Genomic DNA, 21,374 nt, shown 5'->3' with positions numbered 1-21,374 from the left:
CACAGGGTGGGTGCCACTACTGAGAAGGCCCTCTGCCTGTAACTTGGCTTCTTGCAGCGAGGGAACCACCAGAAGGCCCTCGGCACTGGAGCCTGCCACCTGAGGCACTTGCCTCCCCTTGCCTCATAGGTGGACTGACCCTGTGTTTGTGAGATGCAAAGGTGTTCCCCTAACATGCATATTTTTGGCAAGCCATCCCCCCTGGCATTCTTGTATGTTATTTCCACTAATATATGCACTCTAGTATATGCATGTTTGTAATTGACTGGAGAACCGCATTGCAAAATTCAGAGAAGTGTGAATTTGTAGGATGGCTGTATTTCGGTTTGCAGATCATTTCAGAAAGTGTGAATTTGGCTGATTTGCCTTTAAAAGTGAACTTAATCTGTTTTCTCTCCTTCCCCCAGCAAAAAAACACAGGGCCACTCCAGATATCTGTTTTACTGTGCTTTCACGGTGATTTCTGCTCACGGTGGTATTGGCATGGCTATATGCAATCCCACTTGCACTGCCATTTCCCCTGCAAAAGTCCAGGGCAGTCCGATTTCTTCCTCTGTAATTGATGCAAGTCCTGTAGTTTCCTTTTAAAGCCCTATAGCTTTCAGTACCGCAAATGCTTTGATGGCGAGGGAGCAGATCTTTTGATGGAGAGGGAGGTCATTCTGCTTTTGTTGAGCTGTACCACGAGAGCAGGGACGCAGGTGGCGCTGTGGGTTAAAGCCTCAGCGCCTAGGACTTGCCGATCGAAAGGTTGGCGGTTCGAATCCCTGCGGCGGGGTGCGCTCCCGCTGCTTGGTCCCAGTGCCTGCCAACCTAGCAGTTCGAAAGCACCTCTGGGTGCAAGTAGATAAATAGGGACCGCTTACCAGCGGGAAGGTAAACGGCGTTTCCGTGTGCGGCTCTGGCTCGCCAGAGCAGCGATGTCACGCTGGCCACGTGACCCGGAAGTGTCTCCGGACAGCGCTGGCCCCTGGCCTCTTGAGTGAGATGGGCGCACAACCCCAGAGTCTGTCAAGACTGGCCCATACGGGCAGGGGTACCTTTACCTTTACCTTTTTACCACGAGAGCTTCCCTCCAGATCACAATAACGATGCCTCACAGAACAACTAATAAAGCAAAATGATGTGTGGTCAGTCCACAATCCATAACTGACCGCTAATGCACTATTTGCCTGTTGCAGAATGCACCCACAAGGGGGGGGAACCCTCTTAAGCTCTTTATTTCCCTCAGCGAGCCAGGAGGGTTTTGTTCTCACCCATCCGTATCAGGTACTGTAATGGTTCTAGGGGTTGCTCGTGCATAAATTGTCGCCACACCTGGCTGGGCTACCTGGGTGAACCCTTTCTGTCTGGACAGCCACTCACCCGTGGCTGTCTCAATCGGTAGCAGAATCCGTCAGTGGGCGTTTCTTGAACTTCTTCCAGCAAAGAAGTTCTTTGACGCCAAGTCTCTTCCTACTCTCCCTGCGCGGAAGTCTTCTGCGCAGGGAGGGTGTGGGCAGCGGAGGACCTGTGCTCTCCCCGCTGGTCTCCGGCGAGGAGTCCTGGAGCCCCCTCGCCGATTCCCCCATCTGCCCCCCTTCTCCACTGGTGCTACGATGAATTCCTTCCCCAGCAGATGGGCTGCCTCTCTGCCTGCTGGGACCCTCTCCGGCATCCCTCCGGAGCCTTCCCTCCGCCTCTGGCTCCGATGGCAGTTCCCTGACAGGTACTATGAGCTGAAAAGACCTCATGGTTTCAGCACCATGGATAGCTCCAGTGAAAGGTGGAGGTGGACTGAGATCATCAGAGCTTAGATGGCCTCCTGTTAGAGATTCTTTAGCTGTGATTCCTGCTAAAGGGGGCTGGACTAGATCAGGGATGTCCAACTTCCAAGAGACTGCGATCTAGTCCCCACGATCGACTGGTAGATGGCGATCAACCTGTTGGACAGCCCTGGCCTCAGTCACATCCACACTGGGGTGAGTTCAAGAATCTCCTCTGAATGAAACTTACGGTAGTTGGAAAAGAATTAAGCGCCTCGGACATAAGATCTCCAGGTTGATGGACTGAGTGGAGTTGACGGAAGTGACTGGCAGAGTCCGAGACCGGGGAGAGGAGATGGTGGAAGAAGATTGAAAAATTTATAATCTATATATAGAAATACTGTAAAATTAATGAGTGATAGAAAAATGTTGGAATGAAATTTTATGGCCTTAGTAGAAATGTTATAAGGAGTTAAGCTTAAATAAGTATACTAGTTTTAATGGAAAATAAGATTAAAAATATGTTAAGACATTTATATGACAGAAAATAGAGAAAGATGGAAAGGAATTGCTGAAACAATTAATAGAAGTGGAATACAAAAAGGGAGGTGAGAGGAGGTCGATGAAACAAGGGAATGAAAGATAGAGTATGGATGCTTTTAAATTGTTTTTGCTTGTTTTGTTTAGTTTGATGTGTTTAAATTGTTTTTGTTTGTTTAGTTTAATGTGTTAAGGTTGTGTATTGTATTGTTTATATATTGTATTGTGTTGTTTTTTTCTCTTTTTTGTTTTTTTCCCTCTTGTCTTTTTTCTTTTCTTTCTTTTTTGTAAGCTTTAAAAGTAATAATTTTTTTTTTTTTTAAAAAAGAAACTTACGGTAGTTGAATACCACCTCGTACATTTAAAGGACATACCCAAAACCACCCTGGGAACTGTAGGTTAGGGTGCTGGGAATGGTAGTTTGGTGAGGGGCAAATGACCGTTCCCAGGATACTTTGGGGGGAAGCCACAAACTTTAAATATATGGTGTGGATGTAACCTACCTTATTTGCCTGAATATAAACCGTACCCGCAAATAAGCTGCACCTTTAAAATTGGGGGGGGGGGGGAGAGAGAATACTTGGGCTGCTTCCTGAGGGGGAGCCACACTGCTTTCCTAGTGGCGTAAGGTCGCGAATATAAGCCAAAATTTAACTTTTCACTGTCGGAATTTGGGGGGAGGGAGTGTGGCTTATATTAGGGCCAATACGGTATATGGCTTACATGACCCCTCCTTTTCTATTTTTTTTTAAGCTTGAAAAAACAAAGAAAAGACAGTGTGCAGAAATAAAACATCTGGCATCAAGCACTTTTTAACATAAAGATTAAAAGAAAATAGATAAAGAGGAAAGAAAAAGAAAAAAAACCCTTCTGATTCTCTGTCTACTAGCTTTAAAAACTTAACGTAAAATTCATAATAACATTCACTTCTCCACTTTCCATAAACCAACCTTTCTTTTTTCAGTCTTCAAACCCTGACGCCACAAGTTCATTTTCCTTGTTGTGCGGGGAGTTTTCAGTTGTTAATAAATGTCAACAGTGATTTTTCTCAAATTAAACATGTCAGCTTTGCCATCTCAGCAAAATCTATTCATTTTAATAACTGTTCTTCCGTAGTAGGTAATAATAAGTCCTTCCATCTTTGTGCATATAACAGTCTTGCCGCTGTGATCATATATTGCAGTAATCGTCCATATTCTTTTTCTAGTTGTATATTCAGGAACCCCCTGAAAAAGCTATGAGCCCCTCCTCTTTTAAGATTTAAAACAAAGCAGCCCAACCCAAATTGTGTAAAAAAAACACATTTCTCCAGGATCCACCCGTTTTTCACTGTCATCTGACATTTTGCTTCTAGTACCGAACAGTCCTTCTCCCTGTGGTGAAGTCATCTGGGATCCCAAAGAAATCCACAAAGTCACTGAGTTTCATCTATTTTGTGCCGGATGCTGAGAACTCCGAGATCCAGAGGCCGGTGCTCCTTGAGATCACGCCAGCGCCAGAAATGACCTACCGGACCCTCCCTGGCAGCAATAACGAGATGAACGTGCTAGGAATAGTTATCTTCTCAGCCACAATCGGTACGCATATCAAATCCCAACTTGGGGGGGGGAGGGCTTCCCCCAACGTGTGTGAACAGATGGATTTGGTGAAGTCAGGATTTGGAGACATCATTTTCTCTCTGCACAAAAAGGAATTCTTTGAGTGGCTCAGGTTTAGGGGTTTGGTGCAGTATAGCACTAAGTTAAAGTATGCTAAAGTACAAGGGACACGGGTGGCGCTGTGGGTTAAACCATAGAACCTAGGGCTTGCCGATCAGAAGGTCAGCGGTTCGAATCCCCGCGACGGGGTGAGCTCCCGTGGCTCGGTCCCTGCACCTGCCAACCTAGCAGTTTGAAAGCACGTCACAGTAGATAAGTACCATATTTTTCGCACCATAGGGCGCACCGAACCATAGGGCGCACCCAGTTTTTAGGGGGGGGCCGGGAGAGGCTGCGTGGGGCTAAAGAATCCATAGCCCCGTGCAGCCTCTCTTTGCCGGAGGGGTTGCGTGCAGCTATGGCACAAGCCAAGGCAGCGAGCAGGATGGATCCCGCTCACTGTTTTGGCTTCCCCTTTAGCCCTGCGCAGCCTCTCCTTGCCGGGAGACGCTGCACAGGGCTTTCCCGGCTTTCCTGGGAGGTGGGGGGGTTCCCTCACCTCTCGCAAAAGGCCGCAGAAGCAGCGCAACCCCTTTAAAGAGATCGCGGCTTCTCCTGGCTTTTCTGGGAGGTGGGAGAAGGGACTGATGCGGCCAGTCAGTCCCTTCTCCCTCCTGTGGAAAAGCCCGCAAGAGCGCATGGAGGTTGTGTGCAGCTCTTGGGGGCTTTTCCTGCCTGCCTCCCCCCTGCATTCGCTCCATAGGACGCACACACATTTTCCCTTGCTTTTTAGGAGGGAAAAAGTGCGTCCTATGGTGCAAAAAATACGGTAGGTACCGCTCTGGCGGGAAGGTAAACGGCGTTTCCGTGCGCTGCTCTGGTTCGCCAGAAGCGGCTTAGTCCTGCTGGCCACATGACCCGGAAGCTGTACGCCGGCTCCCTTGGTCAGCAAAGCGAGATGAGCGCCGCAACCCCAGAGTCGGCCACGACTGGACCTAATGGTCAGGGGTCCCTTTACCTTTAAAGTACACTTGCTCTGCTGGCAAAACCCTTTGTGCCAGAGGAACGTTGCCATGCAAGAGAATGCATAAGAAGGATGCTGGTAACTTGGTTGCACAATGTCGCCTAGTGAATTTCCACTAGTGCAACTGCTGCACGAGTGAGCATGAGAACTCACTTGTCTGCTAGCAGAAAAGCCCTTTGTATTTCTAAGATGTCTTGATTTTAAGAAACAAAATTTAAAAATTCCTTCCAGTAGCACCTTAGAGACCAACTAAGTTTGTTATTGGTATGAGCTTTCATGTGCATGCACACTTCTTCAGATGCACGAAAGCTCATACCAATAACAAACTTAGTTGGTCTCTAAGGTGCTGCTGGAAGGAATTTTTAAATTTTGTTTCGGCTATGGCAGACCAACACGGCTACCTACCTGTAACTTGATTTTAAGAAGGTTTTGTTAATGCACATTTCCCCAAAGTCAACAATTTTATACATGCTCTCATTCATTAATACAGTGGTGCCTCGCAAGACGAAATTAATTCGTTCCGCAAGTCTCTTCGTCTTGCGAGTTTTTCGTCTTGCGATGCACGGTTTTCCATAGGAATGCATTGAAAATCAATTAATGCGTTCCTATGGAAAAAGCCTTCCCCCGACCTCTTCTGGCGGGCGGCATTTTAAAATCGCCCGGGACAGCGGAGGACTTCTCCGCTGTCCGGGGCGATTTAAAAGCCCCTGGGAAGGCAGGCAGGGGGGACAAAGGCTTTCCCGCCCGGCCGCCCGGCTTCGGGACATCGTTCCGATGCCGGGCGGCTGGGGGAGGCTTTCCTGCCCCACCGCCCGGCATCGGGACGATGCCCCGATGCCGGGCGGCTGGGGGAGGCTTTCCTGCCCCACCGCCCGGCATCGGGACGATGCCCCGAAGCCGGGCGGGGGGGGAGGCTTTCCCGCCCGGCCGCCCGGCTTCGGGACATCGTTCCGATGCCGGGCGGCTGGGGGAGGCTTTCCTGCCCCACCGCCCGGCATCGGGACGATGCCCCGAAGCCGGGCGGCTGGGGGAGGCGTTCCTGCCCCACCGCCCGGCATCGGGACGATGCCCCGATGCCGGGCGGCTGGGGGAGGCGTTCCTGCCCCACCGCCCGGCATCGGGACGATGCCCCGAAGCCGGGCGGGGGGGGGAGGCTTTCCCGCCCGGCCGCCCGGCTTCGGGACATCGTTCCGATGCCGGGCGGCTGGGGGAGGCTTTCCTGCCCCACCGCCCGGCATCGGGACGATGCCCCGAAGCCGGGCGGCTGGGGGAGGCGTTCCTGCCCCACCGCCCGGCATCGGGATGATGCCCCGATGCCGGGCGGCTGGGGGAGGCTTTCCCGCCCGGCCGCCCGGCTTCGGGACATCGTTCCGATGCTTGCGGCTGGGGGAGGCTTTCCTGCCCCACCGCCCGGCATCGGGACGATGCCCCGAAGCCGGGCGGCTGGGGGAGGCTTTCCTGCCCCACCGCCCGGCATCGGGACGATGCCCCGAAGCCGGGCGGCTGGGGGAGGCGTTCCTGCCCCACCGCCCGGCATCGGGACGATGCCCCGAAGCCGGGCGGCTGGGGGAGGCGTTCCTGCCCCACCGCCCGGCATCGGGACGATGCCCCGAAGCCGGGCGGGGGGGGGGAGGCTTTCCCGCCCGGCCGCCCGGCTTCGGGACATCGTTCCGATGCCGGGCGGCTGGGGGAGGCTTTCCTGCCCCACCGCCCGGCATCGGGACGATGCCCCGAAGCCGGGCGGCTGGGGGAGGCTTTCCTGCCCCACCGCCCGGCATCGGGACGATGCCCCGAAGCCGGGCGGCTGGGGGAGGCGTTCCTGCCCCACCGCCCGGCATCGGGACGATGCCCCGAAGCCGGGCGGGGGGGGGAGGCTTTCCCGCCCGGCCGCCCGGCTTCGGGACATCGTTCCGATGCCGGGCGGCTGGGGGAGGCTTTCCTGCCCCACCGCCCGGCATCGGGACGATGCCCCGAAGCCGGGCGGCTGGGGGAGGCTTTCCTGCCCCACCGCCCGGCATCGGGACGATGCCCCGAAGCCGGGCGGCTGGGGGAGGCGTTCCTGCCCCACCGCCCGGCATCGGGACGATGCCCCGATGCCGGGCGGCTGAGGGAGGCGTTCCTGCCCCACCGCCCGGCATCGGGACGATGCCCCGAAGCCGGGCGGCTGGGGGAGGCGTTCCTGCCCCACCGCCCGGCATCGGGATGATTCCCCGAAGCCGGGCGGGGGGGGAGGCTTCAAAAGCCGTCCGGGGGCTTTTAAATCGCCCCGGACAGTCCCGGGGCGATTTAAAAGCCCCCGGTTAGGCAGGCAGGGGGGGCAAAAGTCTTTGCCCCCCCTGCCTGCCTTCAAAAGCCGTCCGGGATAGCGGGAAGCGCTTCCCTGCTATCCCGGACCGCTTTTAAAATGCTGGCGGTGGGGAGCAAAGCCTTTCGCCCCCGCCGGCCTTCCTGGACCTCTTCTGAAGTCCGGAGGGGGGGGAAGGCTTTGCTCCCCACCGCCAGCATTTAAAAAAAGGTCCCCGAGATTTCCCTATGGGCTTTCGTCTTGCGATGCAAGCCCATAGGGAAAATCGTCTAGCGAAGCGTCGCAAAAACCGAAAAACCCTTTCGTCTTGCGGGTTTTTCGTCTTGCGAGGCATTCGTCTAGCGGGGCACCACTGTAATGTAAAAAAGATGGAAGAAAGAGAACATCACAAGACTGATAGCGCATCTTAGCATAGATTTTCATCATGGTGATTCCTATTCCAGTAAGAGCCATTCAACAGTGAAATGGGCAACTTTGGAAGGTGGAGGGCTCTCCTTCACTGTAGGTTTTTAATCATAGGCTGGATGGCTGTCTGCCAGTGATTCTTTAGCTGTGATTTCTGCATTGCAGAGGATTGGACTACCGTATTTTTCGCCCTATAGGACGCACTTTTTCCCCTCCAAAAATGAAGGGGAAATGTGTGTACGTCCTATGGGGCGAATACAGGCTTTCGGTGAAGCCTGGAGAGCGAGAGGGGTCGGTACACACTGACCCCTCTCGCTCTCTGGACTTCACGGACCTCTCCGCAAGCAGCGGGAGCGCTCCTGCTGCTTGCAGAGAGTGGCCTGCATGCTGAAGCCTGCGCGCGCTGAGCTCAGCGCGTCCAGGCTTCGCGAACCTCTCCGCAAGCGGGGGGAGCACTCCCGCTGCTTGCGGAGAGTGGCCTGCATGCTGAAGCCTGCGCGCGCTGAGCTCAGCGCGTCCAGGCTTCGCGAACCTCTCCACAAGCAGCGGGAGCGCTCCCGCTGCTTGCGGAGAGTGGCCTGCATGCTGAAGCCTGTGCGCGCTGAGCTCAGCGCGTCCAGGCTTCGCGGACCTCTCCGCAAGCAACGGGAGCCAGCACTGGGCTCCCACGGCTTGCAGAGAGCTGCCTGTTTGGGGGCTGGGTTCGGGAGAAGCTTGGGCGGGCCGCCCCAGCCCCGCGCCTGGGGGGAAAATAATTTTCCCCCCCTTTATTTCCCCCCAAAAAAACTAGGTGCGCCTTATGGGACGGTGCGTCCTATAGGGCGAAAAATACGGTAGATAATCCTTGAGGTCCCTTCCAGCTCTAAAGTTCTATGACTATGGAATTAGCAAACTGAATTTAACATTCGCAAATCGTCCTGTTACGATTGGTGCACAAAATATAAACAGACGTACAGTGGTGCCTTGGTTCTCAAACGCCTTGGTTCTCAAACGACTCGGAACCCAAACACTGCAAACCCGGAAGTGAGTGTTCCGGTTTGCGAACGTTTTTCAGAAGCCGAACATGCTCCGTTTTGAGTGTTACGCTTCTGATTTGAGTGCCACACTTCCATTTTGAGTGCTGCGCTGATATCTGTCTGTTTTTGCTATTTATTTTGTGTTTTTGTTTTTGCTGTTCTTCTTGTGACTGTGGGAATCCAGTTCAGCTATTGATTGATTGACTGCAGTACATTGGTTTATTGCTTGTATTTTATGGATCAATGGTCTCGTTAGATAGTGAAATTCATGTTAAATTACTGTTTTAGGGGTTGTTTTTAAAAGTCGGGAATGGATTAATCCATTTTGCATTACTTTCTATGGGAAAGTGTGCCTTGGTTTTGGAACGCTTTGGTTTTGGAACAGACTTCCGGAATGGATTAAGTTTGAGAACCAAGGTACCACTGTACACACTCCTAAGCAGATAAAATTTCAAGCTCAATTAGAATTTTTAAAAACCCATTCAATTTAAAACACGGGGCATGATTGTGGCGGTTGCTAAGAATTTTGCAGACTCTGCTGCCACCAGCTTGATTTGCAAAGAGAAAAGTCACATCATAATTGGCTGAATTGTCTTGGCTGGAAATTAAACAAGAAAGGAACGTCCTGCTTTACACCCCTTGAAGACGAGACCATGCTTCTTATTATTTACTTTTCTTGATCACATTAGCATCCCACCTTCCCTTCAAAGAGCTCAAGGTAGTGCACTCTTTGCTTATACAGTGGTGCCCCGCAAGACGAACGCCTCGCAAGACGAAAAACCCGCTAGACGAAAGGGTTTTCCGTTTTGGAGGCGCTTCGCAAGACGAATTTCCCTATGGGCTTGCTTCGCAAGACGACAGCCCATAGGGAAATCTCCGGGACAGTGGGGAAGTCCTCCGCTGTCCCGGGCGATTTTAAAATGCCGCCCGCCAGAAGAGGTCGGGGGAAGGCGGTTTCCATAGGAACGCATTAATTGATTTTCAATGCATTCCTATGGAAAACCGTGCATCGCAAGACGAAAAACTCGCAAGACGAAGAGACTTGCGGAACGAATTAATTTCGTCTTGCGAGGCACCACTGTATTAGCCTCACAACAGCCCTGTGGGGCAGGTTAGGCTGGGAGACTAGCCGGCCTGAGAGTCACACACGAGCTTCATGTCTTGGGAGTGGGAGATTTGAACCCTGGTCTCCCAGGTCCTAGCCCGACATGCAGACCACTACACCACACTGGCTCACACCAGTTGGTAAAGGACTCTCCGATGCCAGGCCTACTCAGAGTAGTCCCATTGAAGTTAACTGGGCATGGCTAAGTTGGCTTCATTCATTTCAGTGCGTCTGCCCTGAGTAGGGCTGGCATTGTTTACAACCCGCTGCAACCGTGAGTAAAGCTGGACACTGCATTGCACATTGTTCTTGTTTTTTTTAAAAAAATAATATTTATTAAAGTTTTAAAGGTTACAAAAAGAAAAGGTAAAAACACCATATTAAACAAAAACAAAACAACACATCACAATAAGGGAGAAAAGGAAAGAAAAAGAAAAAGAAGAAAACAGAAAAATAAAATCCATTAAAAAACACAGCAAATCTTCCCATAACTTATCTTTCATTTGCTTGTTTCCTTGACCTCCTCACACCTCCCTTTTTTGTATTCTAGTTCAGTTAACTATTTCAGCAAATCCTTTCCATCTTTTCCAATTTTTATCCTGTAATTTAATATAATATAACTTTACTTTCCCTCCTTTCACCAATTAACAGTCTGTTTTTCCCCTAAACCTTTATAACATTTCTGCTAAAGCCACATAACTTCATTCAAACATCCTTCTAACATTCATTAATTTTACAATGTTTCTGTAGATAGGCTTTAAATTTCTTCCAATCTTCCTCCACCAACTCTGCATTGCACATTGTTATTACTATGCAAGTGGGACCTTCATTTATACACCAGCAACTGTTTGTCGGCAGGCCTCCTTTTGGGGAAGATGGGCGAGCGAGGGGCTCCTCTGGTGAACGTCTGCCAGTGCTTGAATGAGGCAGTGATGAAGATTGTGGCCATGGCAGTCTGGTAAGTCAAACGCCGCCCTGGTGGGCCAGCAATTCAGCAGAGATGGGGAAGCTTTTTGGCTTCATGGGGCCAGATCCTTTCCAGAATCAAATCTGCCAGGTACATGTGTGTCTTGCCTTTTTAGTTTGTAAACCTGGTGGCAAAGCCTGGCTCTCATTCTGATGTGAGACACTTTGGGAGCCAATAACAGTCTTGGCAGGGAACTGCCATCCGAGCCAGAGGGAGAGGGAGGGCTCCAGAGGGGTTTCGGAGAGCATCCCGGGAGGGAGAGAAGCAGCCCATCTTCTGGGGAAGGAAATCAGCGTAGCACCAGTGGAGAAGGGGGGCAGATGGGGGAATCGGAGAGGAGGCTCCAGGACCCCTCGCCGGAGACCAGCGGGGAGAGCACGGGTCCTCCGCTGCCCACACCCTCCCTCCCACACCCTCTCCGCGCAGGGAGAGTAGGAGGAGACTTGGCGTCAAAGAGCTTCTTTGCTGGAAGAAGTTCAAGAAAAGCCCACTGACGGATTCTGCCAGCGATTGAGACAGCCACGGGTGAGTGGCTGTCCGGACAGAAAGGGTTCACCCAGGTAACCCAGCCAGGTGTGGCGTCGATTTACGCACGAGCAACCCCTAGAACCATTACAAGTCTGAAAAGTGAGATTAGAATATTTAAAACAAATAAGCCCTGGTGGCTGCATTCTTCCTCTGCTGGAATGAACTAGTTTGGTTTAATGGTCCTAAAAGACCTGCATAGGCTCCCAGTACGTTTCTGAGCACAATTCAAAGTGCTGGTGCTGACCTTTAAAGCCCTAAATGGCTTCGGTCCTGTATACCCGAAGGAGTGTCTCCATCCTCATCGCTCACCCTGGACACTGAGGTCCACATCCAAGGGCCTTCTGGTGGTTCCCTTCCTGCAAGAAGTGAGGTTACAGGGAACCAGGCAGAGGGCCTTCTTGGTAGTGGTGCTCACCCTCTGGAATGCCCTCCCATCAAGTGTCAGAGATAAATAACTATACAATCTTCCATAGGCATCTGAAGGCAGACCAGTATCAGGAAGTTTTTAATTCGTTATGGTTTGTTGTGTCTTTGTACATTTGTTGGAAGCCACCCAGAGTCAGATGGGCAGGGTACAAAAAACAAATGAGTAAGTTTCAAAACTTCCGAAGTTGTTCCAGTTGCTAAGCAAATAGAACGTGAACTAAATTTGTTCGGAGTAGAATGATTTCTAGCTCACATTCAAGCTCATTCCCTTACGTTTTGCTTTGTTTACGCTGTAGGCTCTCTGGGCCTTTAAATTTAAATTGTTGGGGGAAATAAACGAAGCAGTTCACATTCCTCTGTGTGTGTGTGTGTGTGTGTGTTTTGACGCCCTCGCCGCCGATCCTGAGCTTTCCCGTTTTGTGCTGTTTCAGGTACTTCCCGTTCGGCATCGTCTTCTTGATAGCTGGGAAGATCTTGGAGATGGAAGACCCCTCCACGATTGGGAAGAAGCTGGGCCTCTATGCCATGACGGTTGTGACTGGCTTGGCCATCCATGGCCTCTGCTTCCTGCCTCTGCTGTTTGTGCTCATTACCAAGAAGAACCCTTTCTCCTTCATCCGGGGGATCCTCCAAGCCCTACTCATCGCCCTGGCAACGTCGTCCAGGTAAGAGGCACAGGAGACTCTTAAGGCGCAATGTGGTGTCAGGGCTGGTCAACAGGTCCAAAACACAAATGGCAAATCACCCGAGGCCAGTGAAGTTAAATCTTTATTCGAGGAAGTCAACCACGGAGCTCAGGCCTAGTGGTCTCAGCAACTCTTCCCCGGAGGTCTTGCCCCAATGAAGCAGTTGCGAGGACTGAAGGTCCCCGCCTTCCCACCCCTCTCTCTAAGGCTTCTCCCCTCAAGGGTTTTCCCCATTCAGTCTCAACAGTGTCTGCACACAACTAACCTCTGTTCTGCTCTTTTCATTTCTCTGCATGTTCTGGGAGACCAGAGGGGGAGGGAGCTGATTGCTGCAGCAGGAGGAGATTCCCTGGGGTTTTCTTCCTGACCCTGAAATAATCCTTGGAACTGCAGTTTACCCCTTGCAGAGCTATCATTCCCAGCACCCTTTAAAAACTACAGTTCCCAGGATTCCTTGAGGGAGGACACACCCCCATATGTGTATGGTGTACGCACAGCTGGTTTTAAAAATCTGTTTGCCCCTTGGGCGGGCAGCTTTGCGGATGGGCCCCGAGTCTCCTCTGTGAACCAGCCTATTGCAAGCCAGATCGTCGTCCTGCCGGCAAATTGGCCGACGGCAGTAGAGATCAGAGGGTGGGTGCGGGGCCAACTGATCAGTAGTAGCGCTTGGCCCCACACCCAGTGCAAGGATAAATTCCCGGCCTGCAGGGCCTTTCGGCCTCTCTCTCGCTGAAAGGTGGATAGGTGTTGGGTAAGCCTAGTCTTGGTTGGAGGGGGGGTTGTAGCCCCTTCCTGACCCTCCATGGGTACGGGTATCCTGTTAAAAGGATCCGGAAGGAGTGGCTCCTGTCCAATGCCCAGACAGGGGCTAGGGCCATACCGCTTCTCCAACAGGGACCACTTGGGGGACACCCTGATTTGATGTAGGTCATTGGGCATCCGTCCTCCCACTGGCTTCACCCTTAGTAACACTCCCAGCAGACGATCGGGAGTGACATACGCAGTTGCTTGCCACAGTGCCTGTGGCCAAACCTTCACATCTGTAACCAATAACTTTGTGGCCTTATTTGATCCCAAACCAACATGCTATGTGTTGTCTAGTTATTTGCACCTTAGGGAACAGGGAGGTTACAGGGCTTCCCTACAGAAACACCTGTGTCTTGCTAACTAGCGTGGCTTTTCCCTCGCAGCTCAGCCACGCTGCCCATCACCCTGAAGTGTCTTTTAGAAAACAACGGGATTGACAGGCGGATAGCCAGGTTTGTCCTCCCGGTCGGGGCAACCATCAACATGGACGGGACTGCGCTTTATGAGGCAGTGGCAGCCATATTTATCGCGCAGGTCAACGAATACGACCTGGACTTTGGGCAGATCATAACCATCAGGTAAATCCACTTCCTTCGTTCATATCCCCCCTCTGGCCTTTGTAACTGAAGCAGATGAAAGAAAGAAAGAAGTTCACACGTTGTGATTGAAACCCTGCACTTTTCATAAGTGTCAAGAAACGGCAAGCGTGTGGCTTTCTCGCCATATTTGTTATGTTTTGCCAGTCTTCTTTATTTTATATGGTGATGACCCAGTGCTTAGAAAGTTCTTTTTTTTAAAAAAAAGAGACCTAGCTCAAGTTAATCCTTTCCAAAAAGATGAACTACAGTAGTTCCTGTTAACAGTTCATCCTTTTACAAAGCAAGATAGTTTAGTTCAAGTTAATCCAAATGAACTTTCTTAGTTTAGAAAAGCCCATCCTCGCCTCCTTCCCCCCCACAAAAAAAAAATCAGTATTCATAATGTTCCAATCTGCAGCATAAAATATAGTAAAGTAGACTGAGAAAACTTGAAATGTGAATGGCTTCGTTTATTTTTGCAATCTTTAAGCTTAAAGGCCCAAAGAATCTAAAGCAGGGGGAAAAAATTGTAAAAGGACTATGAAACCCTCAAAATGCACACACAACAGAATATGAATTGCTAATTCCTCACAACTTTTTCGAGTTTTCTTGTTCTGAACTTCAACTTCAATTAGAAATCATGTGAAGTTCTGCCAGAAGATGAACCTAATTCACCTTTAGTTCGCTTGGCAAAGTTTGATGTGTCGATAAATGTTTAAACTGATGAACCTGTAGCCAGTTAAAACCAGGGTCCAGGCAGCTAATGTTTGTTGATGGCTGTATTGCCCACCAGTATTAGAGACTGCAGGCCTCTGAACGCCCGTTCCTGGAGTTTGCAGATGGGAGACATTGTTCTTGGACCTTACAAGCCGGGTGGCTACAGTGAGAACTGAATGCTGGGCTGGATGGGCCTTTGCCCTGATGCAGCAGACCAGTTTTTATGGACCTTTCTAGTGGCTTAGGCCCAGGGCCAGCCCAAGACATTTGGGCGCCTGAGTCAGACCCCAAAATGGCGTCCTCTTCCCTACCACCCTGCCAGGGAAGAAGGGGTGAGGGAAGAGCTACATAGAAACAAGGGAAAGAAAGATTGACACCGGGAATTCCTGCCCCGGCGGATCCTGCCGCCTGAGGCAGTCAACTCGCCTTGCCTCTTGGGTGGGCTGGCCCTGAATAACAATCTACACTGGGATCTGCTGCCCCTGAGGATTCTGCCGCCTGAGGCAGTCTCAGCTTGCCTCGTGGGTGGGCCAGCGCTGCTTAGGCCAGCTGCCGCCTTTCAGACTTAACTCCCCCCCAATGCCATCTGTAAAATGGGGGCAATACTACTTGGCTGGTTTAGCTGTAAGGATTGCTGAGATGATGCGGAAAGCGCTAAGTGGAAATCACCGGGGGCTACTGAAAGGTTCTGACCATTTGTCTCTATCAGTGATGGCCAAACTCGGCCCTCCAGCTATTTTTGAGACTACAGTTCCCATCATCCCCGACCACTTGTCCTGTTAGCTAGGGATGATGGGAGTTGTAGTCCCAAAACAGCTGGAGGGCCAAATTTGGCCATCGCTGGTCTATATGGCAGCTGCAATGGTTGGGAAAGCCGCCCTGTCCCCAAAGCAACAGCAGCCTGCTTCTCCTCTACTTGCAGCATCACAGCCACAGCGGCAAGCATCGGGGCAGCCGGGATCCCCCAGTCGGGCCTTGTTACGATGGTCATCGTCTTGACCTCTGTCGGCCTCCCCACGGAAGACATCACCCTGATCATCGCTGTTGACTGGGCCTTGTGAGTTGCTCTTTACTCCGTTGGTGTGTCATGTTTGGATGCAGACTGATTAGACAAATCCACGGGGGAGAGGGCCATCGATGGCGTCCGTTAGGAGTTTGGGTGTAATCTTCGACACCTCCCTTTCCATGGAGGCGCAGATTGCAGCTATAACAAAGGCGGCATTTTTTCATCTCCGCCAAGCTAAGCAGTTGGCTCCTTACCTCTCTTGCCCTGACCTGGCCACTGTGATCCATGCAACGGTCACCTCCAGACTGGATTATTGTAACTCGCTCTATGTGGGGCTGCCCTTGGGACTGACCCAGAAACTCCAGCGGGTGCAGAATGCTGCTGGTTGCAAACGTGCATCCCGCACAAAGCATTGTTAATTGCTAATAGGGGAAATTGGCAAAACCACCTGCCCACAAGTTTACAAGAAAAAACCCCCCAGAGTTGGCAGGGTGAGTGAGCTGCCTTCATTCCATGTCCTGCTGCAGCCTTTCTCAATCTTGGGTCCCCAGATGTTTGACTACAACTCCCATCATCCCCAGCTAGCAGCATCTGGGGGCTCAAGCTTGAGAAAGGCTGTGTCCTACAGTATAAAAACTGAACCCTAAAAAGCTTGGATGGAGGTGCATTCCCTTGTCATTCCTGTTACATGCTGAAGACTTGCTCCTTTACCCTGACTGTTGACACCTGAGACATACATTTTTAGGCTCCACCCCCTTACTGGGATTACCGCTTGCTTTTAAACCGGTTTCAATACTGCATTTCAAATTGTTGTGGTGCAACCTGGGGCCTCAAGGTGAAGGCCAGGTAATAAATCGGAGTAATCACAACTCAACCGAGGAAAAAGAGCAAAAGAGATTGGATTGTACCCAGTGTTAGTCCTACGGAGAGGAGACACACTGGTTTTAAATAACATGATGGACTTCGGGCCATTGCTTGCAGTGGGTCTGCTCTGTGAATAGAACACACAGTCCCAGGAAGGACTGAGACTTTCAGAGCTAAGGGCAGGTGCAGGTTTGATTCCCGTATGCGACAGCTGCATATCCTTGCATTGCAGGGGGTTGGACTAAATAATAATAATAATAATAATAATAATAATAATAATAATAATAATATCTTTATTGTCATTGCCCCCTCTCGGGGACAACGAAATTACTTGGCTGCTCCATCCACCCAGGTAGGGCACTCCACACAAAATCAAAACAACTATAAAAACACTAATTAAAACAATACAGTATAATACAGCAAGGAAGATTAGATGACTTTCAAAGTCCAGGCTTCCCATTCAGGGCCGAGATCGCTCTGGAGAAGAAGCTGTTCTTAAGGCGGCTCGTTCTTGTCTTCATCGTCCTGTATCTCCGTCCCGACGGCAGGAGCTCAAAGAGACAGTGACCAGGATGCGATGGATCTTTTACTCTGTCCAGTGCCTTCCTATGGCACCTTGTGGCATAAATCTGCTCTAAGGTGGAGAGTGGGCAGCCAACAATGCTCTCTGCTGCCTTAACAACTCTGCACAACCCCATCCTGTCCTGGGCAGTACAGCTTCCGTACCACACACATAAGCCATAAGTGAGCACGCTCTCAATGGCACAGTGATAGAAGGCAAGCAGCAGTTTCTGCGGAAGATGGTTTTTCCTTAGAATTCTCAAAAAGTACAGTCTCTGCTGCACCTTCTTCACAAGCCCCCTTGTAAATGATCCGCAGGGTCACTTCCAGCTCTACAAATCTGCGATTCTATGATCGCCCACCTATTTAGAGAACAGTTTCAGATGGGAAATTGCAGGTGGTCCTCTTTGAACAGGGGTAGGCAACCTAAGGCTCAGGGGCCGGATCCGGCCCAATCACCTTCTCAATCCAGCCCGCAGACATTCCAGGAAACAGCGTGTTTTACATGAGTGGAATGTGTGCTTTTATTTAAACTGCATCTCTGGGTTATTTGTGGGGCCTGCCTGGTGTTTTTACATGAGCAGAATGTGTGCTTTTATTTAAACTGCACCTCTGGGTTATTTGTGGGGCCTGCCTGGTGTTTTTACATGAGTGGAATGTGTGCTTTTATTTAAACTGCATCTCTGGGTTATTTGTGGGGCCTGCCTGGTGTTTTTACATGAGCGGAATGTGTGCTTTTATTTAAAATGCACCTCTGGGTTATTTGTGGGGCCTGCCTGGTGTTTTCACATGAGCAGAATGTGTCCTTTTATTTAAAATGCATCTCTGGGTTATTTGTGGGGCACAGGAATTAGTTCACTTTTTTTTCCAAAATATAGTCCGGCCCCCCACAAGTTCTGAAGGACAGTGGACTGGCCCCCTGCTGAAAAAGTTTGCTGACCCCTATCTTTGAACACAAAGCAGCAGAGAAATGGGAAGGGCGACCTGACTGCCCATCTGAACCTCTTCTTTGAATTGGTTTCCAACCCCGTTCTGTTTGTCCCCCACATCATCTAGGGACCGATTACGCACAATGACCAACGTCTTGGGAGATGCTCTGGCAGCAGGAATCATAGCCCACGTCTGTCGGAAAGATTTTGCTCCGAAACCAGGCAAAGTATGTGTAATGGTTGTGAGGGGTTACTTGTGCGTAAATTGCCTTCGGTTTAGTTAGATTGCTTGCCCAACCATGCTTAGGTTCAGAGCTCGCCCTCCGTGACCTGTTAGCCACTTGCAGAATCCGTCAGTGGGCGTTTCTTGAACCTCTTCCAGCATAAAAGCTGTTTGACCCCGAGTCTCCTCCTATGTTCCCTGCGCGGAACGCGTCTGCGCAAGTAAGGGGAAGGCAGGGGCGTGCCAGCGCTCTCTCCACTAGTTTCGGGTGAAGGGTCTTGGAGCCCTGTCACCAATTCCTCCATCTCCCTCTCTTCTCTGTTGGTGTTACGCTGAATTCCTTCCCCCCTGCTGGTCCCCTCTCCGGCATCGCTCGGGAGCCCTGCCTCCGCTTCTCGCTCTGATGTCAGTTCCCTGACACTATGTGTGGGTGTCACTTGAGAAGTGGTTACAGTGGTACCTGAGGTTACAAACACATTGGATTATAAACTCCGCTAACCAGGAAGTAGTACCTCGGGTTAAGAACTTTGCCCAGGATGAGAACAGAAATTGCATGCTGGCGGCAGCGGGAGGCCCCATTAGCTAAAGTGGTACCTCAAGTTGAGAACGGTTTCAGGTTAAGAATGGACCTCCGGAACGAATTAAGTTCATAACCAGAGGTACTACTTTACCTCCAAACATATCAGAGAGTCAGTTAAGGAGTTCAGTGAGAGGGGTAAGGAAGGACAAATCGATGATCAGGTTTGCTTTTCAAAATTCTCATTTTTCCAATCTTAAATTCAGTTCTCCACATTTCTACAATAATTTGCGATTTGCTTAAAAAGTCCTCATGGCCATTCGTCAGCTTCTTAGCGCAAAACATACTTTAAAAAAACGGGGTTTTGACTAATAAATGTTTTTGCCGAGGGATTTCCCCCAGTATGATATTTTCACAAAGATGTGCATTTATATGCACGCGTTGCCTTTGTTTCTACATTTCTGTACCGATTACTTGGCTGAAGGAGCGCAGAATTTTAAGGGACGTCTGCATTTCGGTTGGCACATCTGTTTCGAAAGATAAAGATTTGGCTTGTACGCTTTAAAAATGTGGACTGAATTGAATTCAGAGCTGGTTCATCTCAGCTGCTGCATTTTGCTTCCCGCTTCCCTGCAGGATCCCGAGAGCAATGAAGAAAAACCAGCCTTGAGGGGGACATCTGCCTCCAACGACCACGTGATGGAAGTGATCGGAGAGGTTTTAGCTGAGCAAAAAAACTACAACATCTGTCAGGTGTGACACCTGCAGCCCACCTGCTCCTGGGGAAGGAAGGCAGGTCAGTGCGAAAAAGGTGCCTGTTGCAGCTGCTTGACCCTCTGAGTGTCCCACCGGACAAGGGCCTCATCGCGCACAAACACAGCAGAGAGATATGCACTGTGAAGAAGAAGCTCGGAACGACACAAAAGTGCCACGGCGTGAAGACCTCCTCTTGCACGGATAAGAACATGAGAAGAGCCTGGCTAGCGGCCCGTCTAGCCTCACAGCAGCCAACCAGATGCCTGCGGGAAGCCAGCAAACAGGATTTCCTGTTTCCCAGCCTATTAGGGGAAGCCAGGGGGTGAACCCGAGACCTTTGTTGCATGCAAAGCAAGATGCTCTGCCGCTCAGCTTACAGACCTTCCCCTGCAGACGCCCAACTTAGAAGTCTGTCAGCAGGAAAGAAGTGCAGTAAGACCTTCCCTGCTTGCCCCCCACTCTGCCTCAAAGCATTTGACCTGGGACATGGGCCTCCCGTGAAGAAGGCGTAAAAGGAGCCAGGTGGTCCATCTATTGCAGCATTCTTTTTTCACAGCGGCCAACCAGACGCCTGCGGGGAAATCCACAAGCGGGATTCGAGCATGAGAGCAACCTCCCCCTCCTGTGTTTTCCAAGAACACTCATTCAGAAGCATAGCCGCTTCCAAATGTGGCAGCAGAGCACAGCCATCACGGCTAGTAGCCTTAGACAGCCCTCCATGAACTTGTCGAAATCCTCTTTTAAAGCCATAGAGGTTTTTGGCCACCGCTGCCTCCTATGACAGCAGGTTTCATAGTTTAACAATGCACCCTTTAAAGGATAAAGGGTGTAAGGAAGCCTGTTGCAAACTGCTTTCAGCTCTGCCCAGACAGACAGCAGGATGGAATTTCCCCAAGCCACATCTTCTTGCTAGCATCTCTAACTAGGTTACACGGGTGGCGCTGTGGTCTAAACCACGGAGCCTCTTCGGCTTGCCGATCGGAAGGTCGGCGGTTCGAATCCCCGTGACGGGGTGAGCTCCTGTTGCTCCGTCCCAGTTCCTGCCAACCTAGCAGTTCAAAAGCACGTCAAAATGCAAGTAGATAAATAGGTACCACTCTGGCGGGAAGATAAACGGCGTTTCCGTGCACTCTGGTTTCCGTCATGGTATCCCGTGGCGCCAGAAGTGGTTTAGTCCTGCTGGCCGCATGACCCAGAAAGCTGTCTGAGGACAAACACCATCTCCCTCAGCCTGAAAGCGAGATGAGCACCGCAACCCCATAGTCACCTTTGACTGGACTTAACCGCCCAGGGGTCCTTTACCTTTTACTAGGTTGTAATTTCCTTAGGATAAAAGAGACCAAGTGCTTACAGCTAAGATGGTTTGGAAGTCATATTGACTTTAAAAGGTTGCGGCTGCTCTTATGTAATGTGAGAGGCTCAGGAAGCTCTCAGGGCCTTCTCTGTCCCCCTTGTTCGTGTTTTCTTTTAACTTGGAAATTTAATTTCTAAGAAGTTAGATCTGAGCAAGACTGAGGGTCACTTTGGGACACGGGGAGTGATCCAGAGCAGTTCATTGGCAAAAACGTCTAATACTTAGTGAGTCTATGGAATGAGCCAGTTGTGTGGCCCCCACCCCGCACCCCTGGTGTAAGGAGATGAAAGGAAGGGTGAAAAAGCTGGGCTTTTGCTGCTTCGGGACAAAAATGTACATTAAATATCTGCATGCGGGCCATGCAAAAGGAGAGGGGAATTGTACAGAGAAGCTTTTCAAACAAAATAAAATGTTTTTTTTTTCCAAATGTAGTCGTTGTCTTTATGGATCTGTTTTCTTCTAGAGAGATAAAACGTCTTCTCCCTGTTGAGCTGAGGTTTCTCACTTGGCTCTAAGGATTCTCCTTTGCTTGGCCAACAAGGGCCTTAGTTTCCCGAAAGGCTGGATGACTTTTATTGCGATATGTTTGTGGAGAGGGAGGCAGAGCGCCCTGCTTCAGAGGGGGATAAGGATGTCAGGAGTCAAGAGTCCACTTACAGGATGGTCCAGAGAGCCAGG

At 50.7% G+C, this 21,374-nt stretch overlaps 1 protein-coding gene across 1 annotated transcript in view; it reads left to right on the top strand.

Annotated features, from left to right (window-relative positions):
- The window catches only part of LOC309360774 (excitatory amino acid transporter 5-like), a 41,144-nt gene extending 19,770 nt beyond the window's left edge, over positions 1–21,374 (top strand). Inside the window, exons 5-11 of the mRNA XM_081895647.1 lie at positions 3,640–3,862; positions 10,636–10,735; positions 12,130–12,363; positions 13,575–13,769; positions 15,409–15,543; positions 17,974–18,073; positions 19,223–21,374. Coding sequence (XP_081751773.1) covers positions 3,640–3,862; positions 10,636–10,735; positions 12,130–12,363; positions 13,575–13,769; positions 15,409–15,543; positions 17,974–18,073; positions 19,223–19,345 — 1,110 coding nt within the window. The 3' untranslated portion in view covers positions 19,346–21,374. The remainder of the gene's footprint in view (positions 1–3,639; positions 3,863–10,635; positions 10,736–12,129; positions 12,364–13,574; positions 13,770–15,408; positions 15,544–17,973; positions 18,074–19,222) is intronic.

This window comes from Podarcis melisellensis (genome assembly GCF_964234715.1).
Source record: "Podarcis melisellensis genome assembly, chromosome: 18".
NCBI classification, from domain to species: Eukaryota; Metazoa; Chordata; class Lepidosauria; order Squamata; family Lacertidae; genus Podarcis; species Podarcis melisellensis.
Note: the sequence above shows the minus strand (reverse complement) of the source record. Positions and strands in the feature narration are given on the sequence as shown.